Genomic DNA, 23061 nt, shown 5'->3' with positions numbered 1-23061 from the left:
TCTGCATTATTACATAAGCAAAGGTTGAACCACACCCATTTTGGTTTTTGCTACATACCTGTTACGTTTCTGGACTTGGTTTTGAACGACTGTAGTGTTGACAAAAATCAGTCCTCAAACATAAACGGTTGCCAGATGTACTCAAGACAACATTGGAATAGTTCCTGCTATTCCAGAAGCAATAGTACCACATTTTGTCACAGTGACAGAAAATTATACCACAGCAGTATTTCAGCTACTACTAGATATGTGTAGAACTCTTGTTTTATTTCCATGAATCAATTTGGCAACATGTATTCCATGCTAGTGGGCTGATTCTCATGATTCGCATTTCTTTGGTCATTTGGTAATTGTTTAGTTTGTTCCTTAAACATGGGTAAACTAAAAAGTACCTTTCTTCTGGTCATTTCATCTCTACACTAAGTTGCAAATTTGAGTAAATAATCAATTAGATCATACTACATTATTATTTATTTTTTTAGGCGTGGGAAAATTCTGAGGGTTCATCTCTAATTCTCAGCATCTTGATCCAGTAGTAAAAGCAATAATGAAACTAGAGCTAGTGATGACTGGGGATTTTACAGTACTAGAAATTTAGTAGTTGGTACCAATACCAATAGAACTAAAAGATTCACAATGCCAAATTCAGTTGTACTTAAACACAAAGTCCTTTGTTTGCTTGGGGGTGGCTGGAGCCTATCTCAGCTACCATAGGGCGAGAGGCAGAGTACACCCTGGTCAGGTTGTACACAGAGAAACAGAGAACCATTCACACTCATAGTCAGACCTATCTGCAATTAACTTAACCCAACTAATTGCATGTCTTTGGACTGTGAGAGGAACCCTGAGAGAACCCACACAAGCACAGGGGAGAACATGCAAACTGTGTGGTCCTTTACGCTGTGAGGCAGCAGTGCTAACCACTAGGGGTGGGTTTTGATAATCGATTTATCGATTAAAATAGATTCTGGCTTGGATAACGTGATATCGATTCATTAAAATCGTGAATCGATTTTGTAATATAAATTTATTTTGCCCGAAAAGCCAGAATTTCAGGTTAAACCTCATAAAATTTCAACAACCACCAAACAGCTAAAACAGTAAATGAGAGCAGGTACACGGATTCTGCACAAAGATGTAAACACAAAGCGTAGATCCGCCGATGGATCAGAAGCAGTGAGATGTCGCCTTTCTCACCCGACGGCACGGACACGGTCGGGGCTGAAAGCCAACAGCTCACTGATTCTGATGTTTCAGCGGGTCCACGCTTTGTGCTTATGCCCTTTTTGCGCTGATTCTGAAGCTTTATCTCTCTCCAAACAATATTGACCAAACCAGCAACAAAAGACGATCCAAACTACACTTCACATAAACATTGTCTTGAATTCACTCAGACTTTTGCTGTTTTGCTTTCACTACGATAAAACGCTTAGTCGTGTCTCTAATAAAACCTCTGTAACTTCAGAGGTAATGTTCATATGTTGATTAATGGTTTTCTTTCGTTTTTGATCGACTGCAGAATAATTTTATAAAATCCCAGGCCAGGAAAATCACCTTGGTGTTTTTCTGTGTTTTATCCTCAGTTACTTTGACACAAAGGCATCTGCTGTGATGCTTACACCTTTGATAAAGTCTTGCGAGTGTCAGCTTCCTTTTTATAGATACAAAAATATGTAAATGTACTGATCTGAATTATGATATTTCTGAACGTCTGAGGCAAAATTTCCCAGATTCAAATCGAATCGAATTGGATCGAATCGTGGATCGAATCGATTCGGGACCTTGTGAACCGGAATCGAATCGATTCTAGAAATCAGTGACGATACCCAGCCCTACTAACCACCACCTTACTGTGCTGTTCTGGCCTACTACTGTTAGTTATATTATGTTAGCATAGGCATTTAATTTTAGCCATTGAAAAATATTTTAGTATCTGGAGTAAAGCTGGTTTCAGAATATCAGTCTCAGCTGTCTTAAACAAAATAGTAACAAGCATTTCAGGATAAAATTAGAGAGGTAATACTGTGGATGTCGTTACCGTGAATTGAAACTTTGAAGAAATCTGGAGGCTTGTCTTCACTAAATTGGAAGTATTTCGTCCCTTTGTTCAAAAACTGAAAGAGCATCGTTTGGATATTGGCTTTTTTGAATCAATTAAATCAATGTCTTGGTCCACCAACTCAACCCACCCTACTCTAAACACAAAGTGCTTCTATAGCTGAATCTTCCCTTGTCATCAGTGATTCAGAACAGAGCTATTGTGACCACTACACTACTCACTATTTTTCATATGTTGTGCCATTTCTAGTTTTGCCTTTGCTTCTTTCTTCTTCAATAGGTAAGGCTAGACTAGAATACTTGTAGCCATGTGCCTCCCCCTGCAGTTCTGGAAGAGTAGCCACCTCAGTCAGTACACTGCTTACAATGCCAAAAAAAAACCAAGTACCATCACGTTTTCAGGATTTTGATATTAAATTGTGTTGTAAGGATCGGTCTTCTGACATCCCTAGAGTGCTGTCAGGAAATTGTATTGAGTAATACAAAGAGAAGACTGCAATGAATACTCATTTTATATTCATCCACCATGCAGTCACACTGGCCACTGAAATTTGAATTGATTTGATAAAGGCATGTTTGAAATAATGACATTTATCCAGTGTCATAGGTTGTTGAATGTTTGGTGTCTATGTTGGCAGTGTACCCAGTAAAGCAAAATGAAAGTCTGCTAAATACACACACATATCACTTTGTTTATTTTTTGCAAGTCATATTGACTTAGGCTTTTTTGCAGGAAAGACTTAAGGGTATGGTAATCCTTTAGAGCTACAAATTGAAAATTAATTGTTGGTTATATAGGTGGTGCAATGGTGCGTGTCATCTCACAGCAAGAAGGTCCTGGGTTTGAATTCACTGTGGCCTTTCCAACCCCGAGGACATGCTCTTGTTTTTGCTTTTTTTTCTTCTAACTTTATTTATCACTGTACAAAGAAACAGGGCAGCTGTGTCCTCAGAACTTTGAGATTCTAGTTGTGAAGGACAGATGATTTTAAAATCTCAACATTGATATCTCCTTAGATATATAAGTTATATGATTATCTTCACCCCCCCCCCCCTTTTTTTCTTCTTTTAAGAATATCAATATGTTGTCTAGCCCTGTTTTTAAATCAGCTATCGACTAAACTAGTTAGCAAGCTCAGCTAGAGCTTTTTAGCTTTACTTGAAAATGCTTCATTGTGTGTGTTGGTCAGCCAAGGCTTATACTACAAAACAAGTTCAGCCTACCCAGGATATCTTTCCATTATCTGGCCTTAAGAAGGTGGTTATCAACTTGAAAAGTCAACCTAAGGTTTCCAAATGTAACTACAAACACGTTCACATGAAAGGTGTAGAGTTGGCAGCATATGACCAGTCCCAAACAAGGACAGCTCTACATTATAAGTGTATATTAGCAGAGCGGCCAATTTTATAAAGGAAGATATGATGATTCTGTGATATTAGAAAAATATTAAGAAGGTAAATATATGTAATACAGGCTGCAAGCAGCATATTTGATGCAGACATAGGAGTAAATATGTGTAATAGGAAATGTTTGTATTAAAAGCACTATGTGAATATGTGAACCTTGTGTGCTTTAGTTAGTAAAACTAAAAAGTAACTAGTAATTGAAAAAAAGTATTTCTTTCTGATTTTAAATCAGAAAGAAAACTGGATAAAACATTGAGACTTGGGCATCCACTTCTGAGAAGATTGACAAATTCCTTAAATACGAAATTTCTATGTTTCTGTAGTGGTTAATTCACCAGTATGTGTGCAAGCTCTTTTAACAAAATGCTATTTATCAAAATTAAATGTTTTAATACATATTGTTGCTATCCACTATTTTAAAATGGACTGTTTTATATAAAAGCAGGAAAAAGTGAAGCACAGTATTATTTTTTTATTAAGATGCCAAATTACTGTTATTCACTTGCATACCCAAAAAGAAGAAATTGTTTTAGTGGTTGAATGTTGTACTTGACTAATTTCAGACGTCTCAGAGCAGTCCAGTGTGCTGGCTTAAATTTGGGTGGAAAAAACGAAAATTCATTTATTTGAAACTTCTGTTCCTAGTGTACTCAAACTGAAAGATATTTGCCAAACAAAAGGCTGAATACTGAATGTATTGCCTTTTGGTGTTGAGGACCCATTTCCATTCAAAACCAAAATATTTCTGGGCACTCAGCTCACTGACAGTCCATAAGGCCGATATGACATTACATTGCATATTTTGGTCTTACACATTTGATTGGGACTGGGATTTTGATGCTGCAAGTTTATAAAAAAAGAAATAAGACAACTACTTTTGCCATTAAGCCTCTCTTTCTTATGGAGTCATGTTTTTACCATGTGATGTTATTTCAGCTTCAGTTCATTTTATTCTGTTGTGGCAAATATAAGGCCCTATTTGTCATTGTTTTGGCACCTGGATGTGTGGAGTGCTAGCTTTGTTGTGTTAATGAATGGCTTTGTCATTTTTTCTTTGGCATGCTACTACACTCTACTGTTTGTAATTTTCATAACACTAGAGGCTACGGCTTTCATGCTGAATAGAAAAGAGAAGTGAGACTGATGAACACTGATTGCCCGGGTGGCTGTAGTCATTTGGGGGGCCCCCCAGCAGTGATACTGAGCAGGTACATCCCCGCTGGCTTTCTATATCGCTGGTGTATTGCTGCTTTCCCCTCTCTGCCCAGCCTTTTCCTCTGAGTTGTATTTCCAGTCATCAACTTTGAATATGCATGCTTGTAAAAAGGATTGCTGTTTCTGTGACAGGCTAGCTTGAGTACTTCCTGACCTCTCTGGGGTTTATGTAACTTCTAGCCACCCAAACTGGGCAAGCAATGCCATAATCAGTACTGAAACATGACACCATGCGTCACCCCGTTTGTCACCCCACAACCGACATGTGCCACACACACACACTTGTACTTGGAGAAACCTGTGCCCACATGGTGATAGCCTGTCTTATTCACACACTTTCCACTTTGTCTAATAACCTGCTCCAGTGTGACACGCAGAGCTTTGTATGTGTGCATTTCTTCTTCTGTCTGTCTTTCACTTTCTGTCTTGGTTGCTCACTCTACGAAGCATTCTGTCTGCTTCATCCGCTCTGATTGTCTTGTCTGTTTGGAGGCCTGCCAGATGAGGGCGGGGGATAACTGAGGGTCAGAGGTAGACAGGAAGTCAGGCGGCCTTTGCTGTGAGCGGAAGGGGAGGGTTCAGTGGGAGGAGGGGCTGAGAACTGAGAGGGAGGAGGGAGTTGTACTTGGATTGAGTGTGTCAGGAGCATGTGGGAACGCTGCCAGCCTCAACTGCACAGTAGGTCTGAATTTAAAGTATGCCCTTTTATGCTGCTTTTCTTTCCTTTCTACTCTCTTTTGCCTCCTTCTCCAGGGATTAAATGGCTTTGAATATTTTTGGGGGTGATGGGTGGGTGAGTGTTTGCCCAGCGGTCAAAATGTGAAGGGTTTTTTTTGTGTGTGTATGTGACTGGAATGTCTTTTTGGTTGTGACGCAACCTTCTTGAACTCACGCTAACCTTTGACTGGCAGAAAGGGCGGTTGGACTACCACAGTGTCTCTTGAGTATGAAAAGATTCAGTTCAAGGGGGACATCTTAAAAATCACTTGTAAATTATTTCAGTATAGGGTGCAACAGATGAAATAAGAAAAGACGCAGAGGAGTAATGACCCCTTTGTCCTTGTGTTTACACCTATACAATGAGTGAGAAAATTGAGAGGATAAAAGCAAACCCTTAATATGACTAAAAACTTAAGGAAAGTTATCTAAAGTGAATAAGACTGGAATAAGTGCATAAGTCTGTCATTCTGTTCCAGTCTGTGGTTTTTGCACCACAGCTTGACTTTGACACACTAAATGTCAATTGTATTGTCCCGAGAGACGGCAGTTGGCTTAGTGATTTGTAACTTCAGCAAACAGGTTTGTGTCAGTAGGAAGTCATTAAATAGTTGCCATGGACGTTGTAAGTGGAGACTTTTATTGTGTGTTATGCTTGTGTGTGTGTTTTTTGACTTACTCAGTTGACTGTTTACCTTAGCAGAAGAGGGTTGACTGTTGAAACCGGTATGTCATAATCAATCATTGCTCCCCGTTTTGTGAGTCAGGCTACAGTGTTGTCAGACATGCTTTGCAAAGGTTAAAAAAATGACAAGAGTATTTTAGTCACCTTAATTTTGGGCCTTTAATGTGAAAATCTGACTTTTATTTGTGTCTTTTTGGGTATATTTTTTTTATATTGATCATGCTGTAGCAAACCTACAAAATGTAATCCACATGGAGCCAGGGTTTTTCTTGCATATGACAAAAAATGTTGGTCACCATCAAAGAGGTGCTGGCCTTCCAAAGGAAAACAAAACAAAAAACAGCCATTAAAATTTCATTTCATCAAGCTTCAATTTAATTTTTGTTTTTTAAATATCCAGAAACAACAGGAAAATGCACAGAGATCTGTTAAGTAAGTTACCCCACACTTAACCATATTAGCCATGTGCCAGTCAAGTATTTGAACCAAATACTGATCTGATACTGATTTTAAAAAGTGGATCGCATATTGGTGACAATGACACAATCCATCAGTTCAATCAAAGCTGTTCTCTTTTGTTCAGCAAAACTAGCAAACACCAGCCGTTTGGAGGTGTTTCACACCGGCTATATCAACAGCTGCTATTTGTACGTTTGCAGATGGGTTTTTTTTTTTTTTTTTTTGGGGGGGGGGGGGTTATCTTTTTTTTACCTAAACTGTGGTCAAAGCAAATGTTTTAGTAAATGACATCCTGTAGCGCTGTTTTCTGCCCATCTCCTATCCCTGGACCTGTACAGGTCCTGGATGGAGGGAACATCAGCACCAATGATCCTCTCTGCAGACATGATTGTCCTTTCCAGTCTGGCCCTGTCCTGCTTTGTGGCTGAGCTGAACCAGACAGTGATTGACATGCATAGGACAGACTGGATGATGATAGTGTAGAACATGACCAGCAGCTTCAGTGGCAAGTTGAACTTCCTGAGTAGCTGCAGGAAGTACAACATCTGCTGGGCCTTCTTTCAGACAGAGTTTATATGTGAGGACCACTTCAGATTGCGGGGATCCACTTCCTGTCTGTATGCTGACACATCATATTTCTGGATCAGACCAATGACAGTGGTGTCCTTGATAAACTATAGGAGTTTCACATATGGTTCTCCTGAGGTGCACTCATTTGTCTAGAGAGAGAAGAGCAGCGGAGAGAACACATCTCTGGATGAGGCTGGTGCTAATGGTCTGGTGATCCACTGACAGGTGGAAGCTAGGTGAACTTCCAGTGCAATGTCCTTCTGGTGGCTTAACACAAGTCTTTCAAAGGACTTCACAGCCACAGATGTTAGCACGACAGGCCTGTAGTCATTTAATCCTCTGGTGGACTTTTTTGGCACAAGGATTTTTTTCTTGGGCCTGTTTTAACAAATGCAAACAGTTATGTGGACAATGCTATATCGCTATATAAAGTGCGGATGCAACTGAGTTAATCATACTTAGCTGCTTCATCAACACCCCAAGGCCCATTTTAAGTTACCACAAGGTCCAGTCATTCTTTGTTGTACTGTGAAAGCCACTGAAAATAATGGGTTTGAGAGAGCAGCACCTGCTGTTTGTGTGATGCATAACTATGTAGAGTTGGGACCGAGCAGAGCTGTAGTCTTGCATGCTCTATGCAGTTTCTCTCTTCCTGTTAGCCCCCAAAACCCCATTCCCTTAGACACAAAGAAAACAAAAAACCCCAACAATTGTTTGACCCCCTTAAAGCAATCACTTTGGAGAGAATGGGAAGGGAAAAACTCCCTTTTAACAGCAAGAAACCTCCGGCAGAACTTAGGCAGGGGCGACCATATGCTGCGGCTGGTTGGGATGAGGGGAGGAAGACAAGACGAGACACACTGTGAAAGAGAGCCAGAGATTAATAATAACTAATGATTAAATACAGAGTGGTGTATAAATACATAGTGAGTGAAAAAGAAACAATGCATCAGTTGGAGTCCCCAGTAGCCTAGACCTACTGCAGCGTAACTAAGGGAGGATCGAGAGTAATTTGATCCAGCCCTAACTTTTATCAAAAAGGAACGTTTTAAGCCTAATTTTAAAAGTAGAGTAGGTGTCTCTCTCTCCTGAATCCAACCTGGGAACTGGTTCAACAGAAGAGGGGTCTGGAAGCTGAAGCTGTACCTCCCACTTTACTTTTAAGTACATTAGGAAAGTAAGTCTGCAGTCTTAGAGTGAGGTAAGGGGGTTATTCTGTACTGTAGTGTCTATGGCCCAGTTTGATCACACCAGTAAAATTAATACATATATTGTATGTTAAAAAATACATTTACATTTTTGTAAAGTACATTCTGAAAACATTAAACTCAACCATAGCCAAGATTATTTTTTTAAATAAAGCTGAAATCAGAAGCATAATTGAAGACTTGCTTTAACTTGCTCCCTTTAAAAACTGCTAAATTATTTTTTTGTCATTTAAATGTGGAATATTTGTAGAAGAAATGCAAATAGCATAAAATAACTTCAGAGTTTTTCACACACCATAAATCTGCATTACAATTTTGAGATCATAGTGGAAAAGAATAAAAACGTAAAAATAAAATATAGTACAAATACTGTTGATATGATTCATACAACTTGTTTCGTTGCCATTGAATAAGAGCATGGATGGTACCAGTATATTTGGTCAAGTAATTTACCTAACTATAGTTTTAATATATTTATACTTCATTTTAGTATTTCTGACTCAGTTATAAATATTTTGGACTCTTTTGTATTTTATTTTGTGATTAAAAATAAAAAAAAATAAAAAAATAAAAATAGTCTTAAAATTACAAATTTTATCAAAAATAACTATCGTTTCATGTACTTTGTTCAATAATGCATCAGGAAAACAAACCTGAAGAGCCTTAGTTTATATTTTGCGGCCAAACATTTCATAATGTTGTTCTTTACTGATGAAAATTTGACAGTCTGTTTGAAACTGAATAACTATGAAATGAAGTGTGTTTTAAACCCTGCATTTCTGTGTTTATTTTGGGGTTCAGCTGTAACAGTATCAGCAGGGAAGCTGCTTCTTCTCTGGCCATAACTCGTCCCTGCCGCTAGACATTTGTGGCTGACAGCTGTCTGTCTTTGACTTAAGGTGATTTCATACTAGTACAAAAGATGGACAAATTTGTCAATTTAAGTAAAGCCAGGAATATAGTCCCCACAAGGGACTAGTGAAATGTGTGACTAGTTGACTAACTGATGAAATGTTGGCACCAGAAATGCTAGTTGGTTAAACTAATCATATATTGTTGATTTCACTTCAGTTAGCTTTAAGTTTAATAAGAAAAGATCATTAGGGTGGATTGAACACGAGTCATGATTGAATTAAGCTATTTGGCAACTAGAGTTTAATGGCCCATCACAGCTGTACAGATTCCTAGTGATGACTTAGGCAAGACCCCCTGGAGTCTAGATGCTGGTGGTGGTGATGAAGACGGAGGCTTGGATGAAGTTCTTGGTAATGTGAGAGAGGCAGAGATGAGGAGCTGGTGGTTTACACGAAGGTAACCTGTAAATTTGTATATTTCATTGTAGGGCTGCACGATTTTGCATAAAATGAGAATCACGATTTTTTGGCTTAGAATTGAGATCATGATTCTCTCACGATTTTCTTTTCCAGTATAAATATTTATTGCACTTATTAACTGCACATCAACTTCGTATCAGTTGAGACTGAACATAAAAACAATAAATAAACATAAAAACAACAAATGTCTCACGTTTTGTTGTTGCCGCAAAATGTTGTACTACTTGAAATTCCGTCTCCACCATTGCTCGACGCTGCGTGTATAGAGCAGGTAGTGCAACAATAGAAAAATAGTTGCGGGACGGCACTGTGTAGCGTTTGTCTAGGGTGTTGATCATTTTCCTAAATCCCTCGTTTTGCACAGTGTTGATGGGAGCCATATCTTTGGTCAGGTGATAAGTGATAGCCTCCGTAATTTCTTTGTGCCTGCGGGAGTTCGACGTGTATAGGGAAGCGCTGTATAAGGTTCCCGTTATTGATGTTTGGGTGGCTGACCGGGACGGATTTTCTCCTGTCACTTTCTCATAGGGCTGCTCGATTATGGCAAAAATGATAATCACGATTATTTTCACTGAAATTGAGATCTCGATTATTTGACGATATTTATTTAACCCTTTAAGACCTACTATAGAACCAAGTCCACCAGAGCTTATATTATTTTTTTACATGTTGTAGTGCCATTTGTGGGAGCATTTCAAGTTGCTATACAACTGTTATAGCCCATATTTTAATAATATGTATGCATTAAGTCCATAGTAACTACATTAATTGCAAAAAAGTGCAATAAACTACAAGAAAATTGAAAATCGTTTTTGTTTTTTTACATATATTTCTACTTGGAGAAATTTAAGAGGTTTATCCCTCAAAACTTTAAATACAAAAAAGTTGCAAAAAATAGTTTACAACAACAGGAAATTTATTTTGAGTGTCTTCATAGTTTTATTTTGGAGATACAGCAATTTTTATATGCTGCAGGAAAAACAAAAAAACAATCCTATGATGCAAATTTGCAAAGAAAACAGCATGTGCATCAAAACAAACTATTTCCAGCAGTGCAATTTGAGTTCTACGCATCCCAGAAACTATTCAGAAAAGTCAAACATGACCAGTATAGGTTTTTAAGGCCTACAAGTAAAAAAAACTACATTTCCGCGAAAATGACATCACTTCCTGTTTCGGCCAGGAAATGGCGGACATGTGATAGTTCGCACTGACGACTTTTTCTGGGAAGTGTTATGAACAGCTGATCGGATCGGCAAAGCGTGTTTCTGGAATATTATGTTTTTGTTCCTGCAAGCGCTTTTTATGCAATATTTGCAAAGCTTTATGTGGAAGGAAACCGTGACCGAGGACAAGCTGATGGCATAAGATGTAAGTACAACTCCTCCGGTTTCATATGCAAAACAAATTATTGCGCTAGCTTACACGGTTCAGGTTCTACAGGGATTTAAAAATAGTTACACAAAACGGAGCATGCTGCTCTGACCGGATTTAAAGGGTTAACAATGACTTTAAAAAATAATATAAAATAGTGTGCAACACCACTGAAGTTTTTTTTTTTTAACCTCTCTTTTCAACCAACAGCAGTCAGTCTCCTCTTCAAATAACTTCTGCTTAGCTTTCTGAGCTTCCCTCGGGTCCTCTTAATCAGCGGTCTCCAACCTTTTTTGCGCCACGGACTGGTTTATGCCCGACAATATTTTCACGGACCGGCCTTTAAGGTGTCGCGGATAAATGAGGGAGGGGCTAATAATCGGCTCAGTCATTTTTAATGATCGTTGAAAGCCCAGATCGTAATCGTGATTAAAATTCGATTAATTGAGCAGCCCTACTTTCTCGTCATCCCTGATGTGCTCTCCGTTGTTTTTTCCCTGCTAATTTTAGCATCACACGGCACAGCTTCTGTATCACGTGGTATAAGGCTCCGCCCTTGTCATTTGTTGAGCAAGAAGAGTGAGCGCTTGTTTTCATGCAGAGTACGTCCCGGATCAAAATGCGGTACAGTCGTCGTCGTCGTCTTTTTTTTTTTTTTTTTTTTTTTTTTTTTTTTTTAAATCGTTGTCATTTGGAAATGAGATCGCACATAAGTATGAATCGAGATCGCGATTTTCTAATGATTAATCGTGCAGCCCTATTTCATTGTATATCTTACTGTAAACCTACTGTCATTTAATGGTCGGGCATTGCACAGCTATAAGCATTTCACCTCATGTCATACTGTGTATGGTTGTGTGTGTGTGTGTGTGTGTGTGTGTGTGTGTGTGTGTGTGTGTGACACAAATAAAATTTGAATTTGAGGGAGAATGCCTGATGAGCACTGAGTGAAAGTGCACAAAGTGGAGGCCGATTGGCTTGAAGATGGTGGGCCGAAAGATGATTGGTCCAGACCAGTGACGTCAGCAGTGAGCTTGATAACTTGGGAAAGTGGAAGTAATGAAATGCACTGTCTAGCCTCCAAACATTCGGGTAGTACACAGATGTGTGATTACACATCTTCCTTATTGAACTTACACATAAGGTTCATTTCAAAGATGTAACACACCCACCTACCACTAGTAAGGGGTAAAGTAAGGCAGATGACTGCAGTAGTTTGACCAAAAAAATGAGTAAATTGGCACGTAGCAACTCGACAGGAGCAGTGTGTAACCACATTTGTTTGGATACAGTTTCCACTCCTTTTTGATTGTTCTCAATTTGAGTGTATTTTTTCTTTCATGTTTAATTGACTAGTAAATTAGTCAACAGGGAACCCCTGATGAGGTGTGAATTACGTTATGCCTCAGTTGGCTTGGGGGTGACGACCCGATCTTGTTAGACCTCACCATGCTCTTTTACCTTCTTTACCTTTAGCTCAGATTGCATATTAGTTTGGAAAAAAAACAACAACAACTCAGTTTTATGTTGCAGCTTATGAGACATGTCATAAAAATGATCTATAATTTGGATTTAACTGTTAAAATGTCATTATCTTAATATAAAGTTAAGATGCAACTAAGGTAATTCTTTTCCTTTTTTTTTTCCATTTTTGCGGGGAAAACGCTTCTGCTCTGCACTCTCGCTCTCTTCGTTTCATAGATATCTGCCATGCGCACAGGAGAAGGTAGAAATCAAAGCTGGGGGGGGAAAAAAAGTCCTCACTTCATCAAATCTTGAAGGCTGTAGGTTAACTACACACCTGCACTGTGCTTCTTGTGCATGAATGTATGTGGTTGCCTCTATGTGTGTTCCTCCTTACGCAGGCACTGGCCCTGCTCTGCCTTTGCACTGCTTCAATAATGAAGGAGCTGTAAAGGTCTGGCAGTAAGCCCTTTGCTGAGTTCTCTTCCACCTCATCCCTCCCATCCTCCCTCCCTCTCCTTCTGTCTCTCTCTCTCTCTCTCTCTCTCTCTCTCTCTCTCTCTCTCTCTCTCTCTCTCTCTCTCTCTCTCTCTCTCTCTCTCTCTCTCTCTCTCTCTCTGTTGCATCCTAAGGGACCTCCTCTCGGCTCCACTCTTCAGTTTGCACCGATGTTCCCATTAATGAATGGCATCATCCGGCTTGCTTGTTTTGCACAGTTCAGTTCCACTTCACTGCCTGGTGTCTGACCTGCTGTGCCATCTCTGATTCAGAGAGCACCACATCATTACTCAGAACAACCACAGCACACACTAACTCAAAAAACCTCTAGAAGGGCACTTTCAAAGCACATCCTCCACCAAGGCAAATGTCCCATTTCACAATTTTTAAGAGAGCAATTCAGATTGGTCCCCATATTAAATTGTTTCTGCCTTAGTGGAGTCTTCCAGCATGAACAAAGTCCCATGAAATTTGACTTTAGAATGAGCACATAGCCCTGAGAATGGACCATGGACTCCATAACCATTTATCATTTCCCTCGGGATGAATAAAGTATGATCAATCAATCAATCAATCAATATAAAGTACAGACACACTGATCCCTTTAACATGCATTCTTTCTCATGACCAGGTAACTCATCTGGATGTCCATTTGTAGAAGTAGGAGTTTACAAATGAAAATGGAAACCACCCTACTGCTCAGTTGATCTATGATTGTTATGTTTATTACTTTATCATTTCAGTTGATAGTGAAAAAGTACAGTAACGCAGGGTATCCTTTAGAGTGGGCCTACATTGTGATTGACAGGTCTCCACTGAATGAATATGGTAGGGTTGGGCAATCTTCTGAATTGGTCTTGTTGCCCTCCTGTGAGATTGCCAGTAAGTGAAACCACTTGTGCAGGGACAAGTCATGCAAAGGTGGCACTGTCCAATCTCCATGTTTGTGTACTGTGTGGCTCAAACACAGAGCAAAGCTATCCAACTAGCTCGACTGCTAGCAAAATAAAGAGACACAATTGGATTTATTTTCTAATTCCAGCCTGACATGTAAGGCTATACCAGCAGGAGACATTTGTGCATATATGGTGTTGAATGATCATAACGAGCCTACCGTAATTAGTGGGCGTACATTTGTGGATATCACCTACAAAGTTAAAACTCTTAAGTCATTGAATTTGCTGCTGCTTCTTTTTTTTCTTTATGCTTAAAGTTCTAACTTGTTCCGTTCATTCTGTTGCTATGAGTATTAAATAGCTTGTCTGTCTCTCCTCCCTTCTTCAAAAGGCACCACACTATGGAGTCTTTCATTTGCAAACAGGCCCCTACAGTGAGGTAGGGGGGAAATAACTGAGTATCTCTGCAAACAGACTTTTACATTAAGCTTTAATTTAAATCAAGATAACAGACAAAGAGGTCCTCCTGCATTCTCTAGTTTTGTTCCAATGATGAATCAATGCCATGGCTACAGATGTTTTTAAAGAGTGCAGAGCTCAGGATTTATCAGAGTTGAAGGGGAAAACAGTGTTGATTGGCCAGCTGTGGTGATCAGTGATGGAGTTACCACCAATAAGAGTTATGAGTTTACCTTGAAAAATGTCATCCCTTGTTAGTAGGGTTTTTTTTTCCACATTAAAGTGAAGTAAAGAGGCTTATGTGGATTGGAGGCAAGGGAGGCAATGCTAGTTATCTTGGGCAGCATAAGAATTTACTTGCATTTGAGACTAACAGTAGACCCTCTACAGAAATATATTTGGGAGAATGCATGTGAATCAAAAATATTACAATACAAGTAGCTCAAATAGCTTTTTGATTCGACATAAAAACTAATTTTTGTAGGGAATAGATGAGTTTCCAAACTCTCCCTACACTTAAACTGTGATGTATAAATAGGGGGTAGCAAGACTGAGAAAGTTCATATAAATTATGATGCACCGTCCGTCAATTTCTTAGTCAGTTACACTTCTTGCTTGAAAAGTCCAGTTTCAAAGCAACAAGATGGCAATAGTCAAAACTGACCCTTCATGACAGGACTTCACTAACTGGTGTTGTCACATTGACTTTGTGTTTTATATTCTGTCTAGGATAGGGTCCTCTCCTCTGTTTGAAAGTGATATACAAATAGATAGCACTTCCACAAAGATAAGACCGAGTGTGTGGGGGTGTTTATGTGCGATAAGACATACAGATTTGTTTTGAATGTCAAGAATAAAGTATACTAATTATATTAACCAGTACTCAGAAGTGAGGCTCCTTAGTTGCACTGCTGGTATGTAAAGTGTGTTTGTCAGCTACTAATTGTGAGAGTTGTCCCTCTCTGGATGGATGGTCTCTTGCTTTCATTTTGACTCCTACTCATTCGTGCATGCAAGCAGTGCTAGTCCTTGAAATATCTTAAATCTCACTGAGTGTCTGCCCTCTGAGCTGACACTTAAAGATGCAAGAGGGGCAAATGTCCTACTTAGAATTGCTCTCTCTCTCTTCTCAGTCATTGGCCCTGGTTGTCAAAGAGCCCAGACTAGACCATACTATGTATTCTGACCAAGTCCCAAACCCACGTCATGGCTGTTAATTTTTTTTAAAAATGTTCACTCACTGGGAAAATTAGCATCATAAGCAAAGCAAACACAAAACAGAGACCTGAGTTTATTTTCCTCAGTATGTTAATTAACAAAATATGATTTTAAATCTAGTCATCAGCATAATGAAAGACGTTATTGCTATTCACATGGCTTTAGTTTAATTAGTAACTTTAGAAACACTGCTGCGGGGCAGACAGTGCCTCCGTTTTATTTGGTTAAGTGGGTAGTAAGTCAAAGAGAGAAACAGTTTCAAATATTTACCCATTTGTGATAGTACTTCAGGAGTTAAAAACAATACTGTTTAATGTAAAATCAATTTCCTCTTTTTTTTCTCTTTTGCTTTATTAGTGGAATTTAGACAAAGGCCTGACATTTACTCTGGACTCATACTTGGATGTGAATCACATAAGGTGGCTGTAGACATCTTTTCTCTATACCTCACATTCCTGCTTTGTCTCCTCACAGTCACCCCCTAGTGTTTAAAACTGACATAGCTAGATGATTACGTCCAGCATACTATACCTATATCCCATCTGCGCCCAAAAGGCTTTTTGTTGGAATTAAGAATGTCTTTCAGCGCTAAACTTGTTTAAATAAAGGAAGAAGTCAAATAGTGCATTGCACAAACACAAGGATATATGGTCTTTCTTTATGAAAGCCTGTTGGATCTGTTGTTGTGCTTCTAAGGAGTGTAGCATGATTACATTTATAAAGCCTGTCCTTCAATTTGCTGGACCTATTAGTTAGTTAACTGTATCCAGTACATTTAGTGTTGTATTTGTACTGAAATAACCCTGATGTAAAGATCATGCAGTCTGTTGGAGAATGTTTGTTTGTTAAAGGATGGAGGAAAGAAAACGTCCTTTTCGGCTTTGAGATCCTGGTTTACTTGCACGTTATCTATAATTATCTTCACAGATGCATACATGTGCACACACAATGCATAGTGTGCTGACAGTGTTGTTTCTCCTTAGGCTAGTACAGTTTTCATGCTCATTCACTTCTTTTGGGTGTGTTGGGTTTATTGAATGGTTAACCCAGTGGATGCAGCATTATAATTATCTGTATTATACAAAATGTTTTGAACTAATAGTAAGATGAAAGTGGCCTGAACAACTCCCATGTGACCAATTGTTATTTCTAGCTGCAGCATCACCTTTTTAAAAACACCTACATTACAAGCATTTTGATGGTTTAACACATTTCACACTTGCAGAAGACAGAGAAACGCTATGTCTAATTTAAAGTTTATTAAAAATATTCAAAGCTGGCTTCTTCCTGGTTTAAATGTTTAGGGAGTGACTCAGAATATAAGAACAACTGGCACATAGTTCAGGCAGCGACTTAAGTGAGGTCTCTCAATTTCCCTCTTAAATTTCACCATATGAAAAAGAAAAATACATTTTGATCTTAAGTATATTAAACCCAGCTTAGAAAGTCCTTGTGAAAAATAGCAGTTCTGGTGTTTGTTTGTTTTGTTTTTTCTTTTGGAGAAAGCCAAAACCTCTTTCATTGGTATCAATGTTTTGTTTTTGTTTGTTTTTTAAGTTTAAATATTTGCAAAACAATTTCTGTTATTCTAAACTAGAACACCTGTTTGGAAGGTGAATGAATAACCTGCCCATCTCCTTTCAAAACATACAACCTGGCTGAAATTAAACAGTCATGGTCATCCAGAATTTTTCCAGACTGAGGTGGAGGTAAGAACACAAATAACAGGTTCAGCTCAAGCAGTCATCAAGTGGTCTTTACTCTGTGAGCTCCCTAGTTAAAAGGTCCATGTCATGTTTCATTGTGCACATGGGATTGTAGTGCATTGGCAGTGTGTTAGATGTCTATGGGCAGCTACAAACTGCCCATCTACCTGTAGAAATCATTAGATAGGGGCAGTATCAGAAGTATGTGGTAAAACCGGTCTGTGGGCTACTCTTGCTTGTGCTATTGTTGGTCCATCAGCCAGCCACGGAGAAAAGCGAAGTTATAAACATACGAGCTGAAATGAAACAGTGTTTTAAAGCAACAAAATGAATCCACTGCAACTAGGTTTCTACTTTCATACTTTTATTTCTTTAACTTTGGAGTTTTATTGGGGGGTGCTTTTTCCATTCCGGTTAAATGCCACTATCACTCCCTTACTTGTTCTGTTAAATGCAATGCATGTCATCCATATCCAGCAATGAGCAGTTGGGATTTTGGAGGACTGCACAAGTGTACGTTTGCAAGTGTACGTGGACAAATCACAGGACCATACGTTTAGCACAAGAAGGCAGGTAACTATTTGGTGAATTCACTACAGGTGATTTTATGTGTTCATTCACTTGCAACTTAAGTGGACTATCTACTTCTGTGCTGCAAAATGAAATGAAAATAGTAGATAGATATAATAGAATATTGTGAATTGATTCTCATTAAATTTTGAAGGCTGGCTTTGTTTTCCAAGAAATGCATAAATCATTATATTGTTGAGGCCTGTTTAAACTTTCTTTCTTTTTTTGGCTAAAAAGAAAAATGGTTAAACAGGACACCATCCATTTTCATCATAGCATGTCTAATTCAGAATCATGGCAAGGATAGATTGGATCTAGCATTGGTCACTGAAGACAAAACAAAATCACACAGTTAAGTCTCCGCTACAGAATAGCTGTCCTTGATTTTGTGTGTATTTTATTTTTAGCTTGAGAACATGGCAGTAAACTTATTCACCAGTGAAAACCTCATTATATGAAAGAAGTAGTGTTTTATCAATCACCTTTTCAAATTTAATTCTTAAATAACATTTAAAAATGTGAAGTGTGTGCGTTGTCTATTCCAGTGCAGCCTTTTTTTCATCCCGCACAGTGTTGTCACTGACACTTGGTGTCATTGCATTTGAGCTGGATAAGGAATTAATTTTTGGGATATGAGAGTAACAACTGGCTTTTGGCTCTAGAGCCTCGTGGGTGCTAGCCATCTTGTCATTTACAGCCAGTGCATTGCTAGCTCTGAGCTCTCCATTTTCTTAATGGTGAGTTGGTGGAGACTCTCATGGTGGTTCAGGCAAGAAATGAGAGCAGTAGCGCACTAATACAGACCCTTTGATGAGGAAGTAATGGAGTGTTCAGCGACAGACACCTGTGCCTCTGCAGCCACGCTGCTTCTCTATGCGCACACACATTTTTTTTTTCCACCCGCTTCCTTTTACCAGCTCTGCTACTCCCCTCCCCTTCTCTACTTCCCTCCCCTCTTCCTTTCTCCTCCCTCATCTGTCCTAAAACGAAGCCACTCCCCTTGTACAGAGCTGCCAGGCTTGTTTGCATATTAACTGTCTAGTTGCCAAGGAGCTGTGGCTTCATGCCATGTGACCGTTGAAGCATGTGTACGTTGTTGACTGCTATACTTTTTTTTTTTCCCCCTTCATTTTTTAAAATCTAGTCCGGGTAGAAAAAACATTTACCATGGAGCAAAAATGTTTCATTAAAAGCAACATAGTTACTGAATCTGGTTTTAAATGAGGCATTATTCCGACTCTCTGGAGGCTTGTACCAGGTTATTTTATTCTTCAAATACTTGATGTTTTTTTTCCTGAAGATAAACCATTGTGGGATGTACAAAATTGCATACTTGTGTAAACCTGTGGCAGTTAAAGTAATGAATGACAAAGTTTCTTTATTTTTTCACTGTTGCAGTTTAATGAGGACTGTGAGGAGACTGTATTTTTAGTTATGTTTATGTTTGTCTAGGGTGGATTGAATATATGACTATGCAATATGTGACTGTGAACTCATTACAATGTGAGTGTGAGTGTGTGTGTTGTCGAGTCATCCTTGGGGAGTGTAGCCTGGTGGACATTATCTGACAATAGATTTGTTTCGCTTGGAGATAATGCTGTTGCTCTGCTCGCAGCAAGCATGTGGTCTGCTTTAAAGTCCAAACTCCAAGGCCTGACTTGGCAGGTTGATACAAGGCACGCTGCTGCAAACACTTAGAAAGGAATATTGCTGTGCACACATGGCTGTGATCTCTGTAGAAAAGACAATATAGAGCGTTAAGAGCAAACCAGAGGGAGATGGTGTGAGAATTTCTAAAGCCACTGCTATAACAACACCCCCATTTACACACATACAGATTTTGAATAAGGCTGTTAGAATATGTGTACAACATGGAGTGTAAAGCCATATTGTATTGTAACCTCAACACACTACCCCACACATTTCACACCATAAACTCACAACCCATGTGAGGAGGATCGGCATTTAATAATATAATAAGTTATATATAAAGTAACACTATATGGGATGTGTTCCTGCCTGGAAGTCTGACTCCTTGCTTCCTAGGATAATGTCTTACTCTGCGTTTTATTTACTAATGTCTTCACAACCGCCATGCAGCTTGTGTCACCCTGACCGGTCAGATGGCATGTGTTTCAAAAGCTGTTCGTGTTTTGAATTGTGGTAATTATTCATCCCATGAATGCAACCATTTAGTCCTTTAGTTTCTTGGTGTCTTAGATTTGGCCATTAGAATAACTTCTTTTTTAGAAACGGCATGAAAAGTGTGTCCTTCCTTGAATTGAACTGGACAGACAACAAACTGTGTTGTGTGCAGCTGCATTTGAAATTGACTTTGTGTTGTGTGGGAAGGATATTGGTTTACCTTGTTTTGCACAGTAAACACAGACTAAAAACAGCTGATGGCGTCCGTCAGTAGCTCAGGCCTAACCCAGTCGTTGGGGGGTATTGTACCTGGCGTCAAGCCAGCCTGTGTCTAAATAATTCCCAATACCATGTACCAGGCTGTGCACATGGACCCTACATTGTGCTGTCAGGAGTTCCCTGAAAGGCCTTCTAGCTCAAAGAGTTTGTGGTTCACAGGAAGAGCTCCATGTCTTGGACACATCCCAGCTTCCACTCTTGGTCACCCCTCCCCCAAGACTCGTAGCAGGGTGACCTGGCTTTGACCCGGTAAAAGTGTTTGAATTCACCGCTGGAGACAGTGTAGGCTGTGTGTGCCAATTTAATTAGGAAGTTGAAATCTGTTATACTCTGTTTGTATGAGAAATTTATTTTTAGCCTTTGGAAATTTGTTTTTCTGTTTGTTCTTCTGTCTCTCTTGGAATCTGCTGTTCTATTTATAAATCAACATATCACTATCAGTAACCAATATGAGGAAGTGAAAAGCTACGATGTTGACAATCTGTGGCGTGGGAGAAATCCAGTACTTTGGGGGTTAAGTTGTGAAAGTTAATGTAATAACTGCTAGCACCATCTGCTGGCCTACTTCCTTACAAAGAGAGAGAGAGAGAGTGAGTAAGAGAGAGAGAGAGAGAGAGGGAGAGAAAAACGAGTCTGGGTTTTAACGACATCTCTAATATTCATGCTGATGCATTTTGCTGCTTTGTGCTTTCATTTTCCGTCGCTCTGCCTGCCAGAGTCTCGAGCTCGCCACACACGCCCGAGCCAAGGAGAGGGGAGGGCAGCGAGGGAGAACAAGGAAAAAGATAAGTGGGGGAGAAAGGAGGAAAAAACAATCAGCCAAACAAGCGAGCAAGATAACACAAAAAAGGCTTTTGTGTGTAATAAAAGGAGTAACCTACCTTATCCCAGCTGGTGAAGAAGACGAGGAGAGGCACAAAAAGAGAAACGACTAAGCGGGAAGAGCAAGAAAGAACAAGAAACAAGAGGGTGAAGGCTCAGAGAGGCACTGAGTGCACTCACGAAAGGCAGGCAAAAAGAGGAATCAATGAGAGGGGAGGAGAGAGGAAGGCAACTCTGACACACACACACACACACACAGAGTGAGTGAGGGAGACTTGGGTGAAGCCGGACGACAGTAAAGCAGCACACAGCAGCAGAATGAGAGCTTCCTGGACTGCCACGCACCTCCTCTACCGCCAACAGCGCTGCTCCCCCATCACCCTGTGAAGAGACAGGCGAGGGTGAGAGAGAAAGAGCGAGTGGGAGAGAGAGAGGAGAGAGAGTGAGCTCCCATGCGCTCCTCTTGAGCCCTGCCTGCTGGGGGAGGAGGAGACGAACAGATCCGGCGCTCTTGCACTGCCCGAGGAGAAGAGCTGACCGGGAAGGAGGAGGGGAGGCAAACGAGGAGTGAGGGAGGGGAGGGGGGGACACACGGCTCAAGGAAGAGTGAGAGACAAACGAAAAGGAGAGAGTGAGTGTGTTTGTAACAGAAAGTGTGAGTGAGCAACGGAGAGAGAAGAAACCCAGCGAAAGGGCAAGGCTTTTGTTAGCCGGTTGGAGAGGGGGAGGAAAGAGGAAGGGAAAAAAAACACCATGTCTACAGTGAAGAGGCCAAGAGGAAGGGTAAGTGAGCTGTGCTGAGAGCTGGGAGGGAGGAGGGACAAGGGGGAGGAGGAGGGGCCGGCAGGAACTGAACAACCTCCTCTGCTACTGGCTCATGCTGCACTGCCGCCATCTTGAACTCATTGCTGCTTTTTTCCCCTTTCCCTCTATATTCATTTGCTTTGCTGTGCTGGACCTTAGCATGGTTTACTGGATGTACAGTATTTTCCCCATCCCCACTGTCCAATCATACATCACTTTTCATTCTCAGTTGAATTCTGCTGCCCTGTTCTGTAGTTTATGTACAGTGTATGGTGTGTGTGTGTGTGTGTGTGTGTGTGTGTGTGTGTGTGTGTGTGTGTGTGTGCGCGCATGTGTTTGTGCCCTCTATGAGTTGAGCCTGTCAGTCACCAGAGACCTCACTACATGTGGAAATGAGAGGGTGGGAGCGAGGGAAAGGTGTCCGGCCCAAATGGAGCTTACGCTACCTTTTCATTAGCTGTAATAGTCCCTGCCGTTTTCATGGGACTGCGTGCTGCTAGAGAGATTGAAATCACTGCAGTGCTGGCAGGCTGTAATTTCAGTTATTTATAGATGTATTACACAGCTGCAGTGCTCTCACTTTTGGTGCATTTTATCTTTTCTCTCTCTCTCCCTTGCGCTGCCTTTCTGATAGAAACCTGTTTTCATATTTAGTCTTCCTCTTTCCTACCTCTTTCATGTGCGTTCATGTTCTTCCGCTCTTAAACATTACTTTCTACTCCTCCCTCTGTCTCTCTCTCTCTCTCTCTCTCTCTCTATTTTCTTTCTTTTCACCAATAACTTAAATGAGAACATTCCAGCATGATCTGGTAAATTTCCTCCTAATAGCCTCAGCGGCGTGGCACACGTGAAAATCATAATGCAGCTTTTGTGTGTATGTGTGTATTTTTTTCTCCCCACTTCTTCCAAATGAATTGCTAGTTATTCAGTTCCCTCCCCCACTTTGTCAGTGAGGTTCAAGCTAATTCTCTTTATTTAGCTAGCAGTGTGGAAAAAAAGCAACCAGCCGCGCCTGGGCCATGTAGGCATACGCAACACATTTTTAGATTAGGTCATCCATTTATGGGTTCCCTCTCTGCTGGGCTTAAAGCCCACCACAGGGTGCTTGTGTAGTCATAACCGCAGTCACGCCATCTATTATGCACATATTATCATGTATCAGGCAGGCTAGAT

General features: G+C 40.1%; 1 protein-coding gene and 1 long non-coding RNA gene across 8 annotated transcripts in view; one reads left to right on the top strand and one right to left on the bottom strand.

The window, feature by feature from the left end:
* chd9 (chromodomain helicase DNA binding protein 9) overlaps positions 1-23061 on the top strand; it is a 74127-nt gene that overhangs the window by 6728 nt on the left and 44338 nt on the right. The window contains exon 1 of one of the 7 annotated variants that reach the window (XM_023152178.3): positions 5278-5358. The exons of 3 other annotated variants lie outside the window; for them this stretch is intronic. Coding sequence is in view for 1 of the 4 variants with exons in the window: in XM_014413749.4 (XP_014269235.1) it covers positions 21838-21867 (30 nt within the window). In the remaining 3 variants the exon portion in view is untranslated. Of the gene's footprint in view, positions 1-5277; positions 5363-11006; positions 11025-21452; positions 21868-23061 lie in introns of those variants that run through there. 3 more of the 7 variants (XM_023152185.3, XM_076876645.1, XM_014413749.4) reach the window with 3 other exon arrangements.
* On the bottom strand, positions 6770-21453 carry LOC143413492 (uncharacterized). The gene is made up of 2 exons (XR_013094108.1): positions 21144-21453; positions 6770-7971 (listed from the first exon to the last, which is right to left on the bottom strand). It is a non-coding gene; the product is annotated as an uncharacterized LOC143413492 (long non-coding RNA).

The sequence above is a fragment of the Maylandia zebra genome, linkage group LG1, assembly GCF_041146795.1.
Source record: "Maylandia zebra isolate NMK-2024a linkage group LG1, Mzebra_GT3a, whole genome shotgun sequence".
Taxonomy (NCBI): domain Eukaryota; kingdom Metazoa; phylum Chordata; class Actinopteri; order Cichliformes; family Cichlidae; genus Maylandia; species Maylandia zebra.
This window is presented reverse-complemented; position numbering and strand designations above follow the sequence as displayed.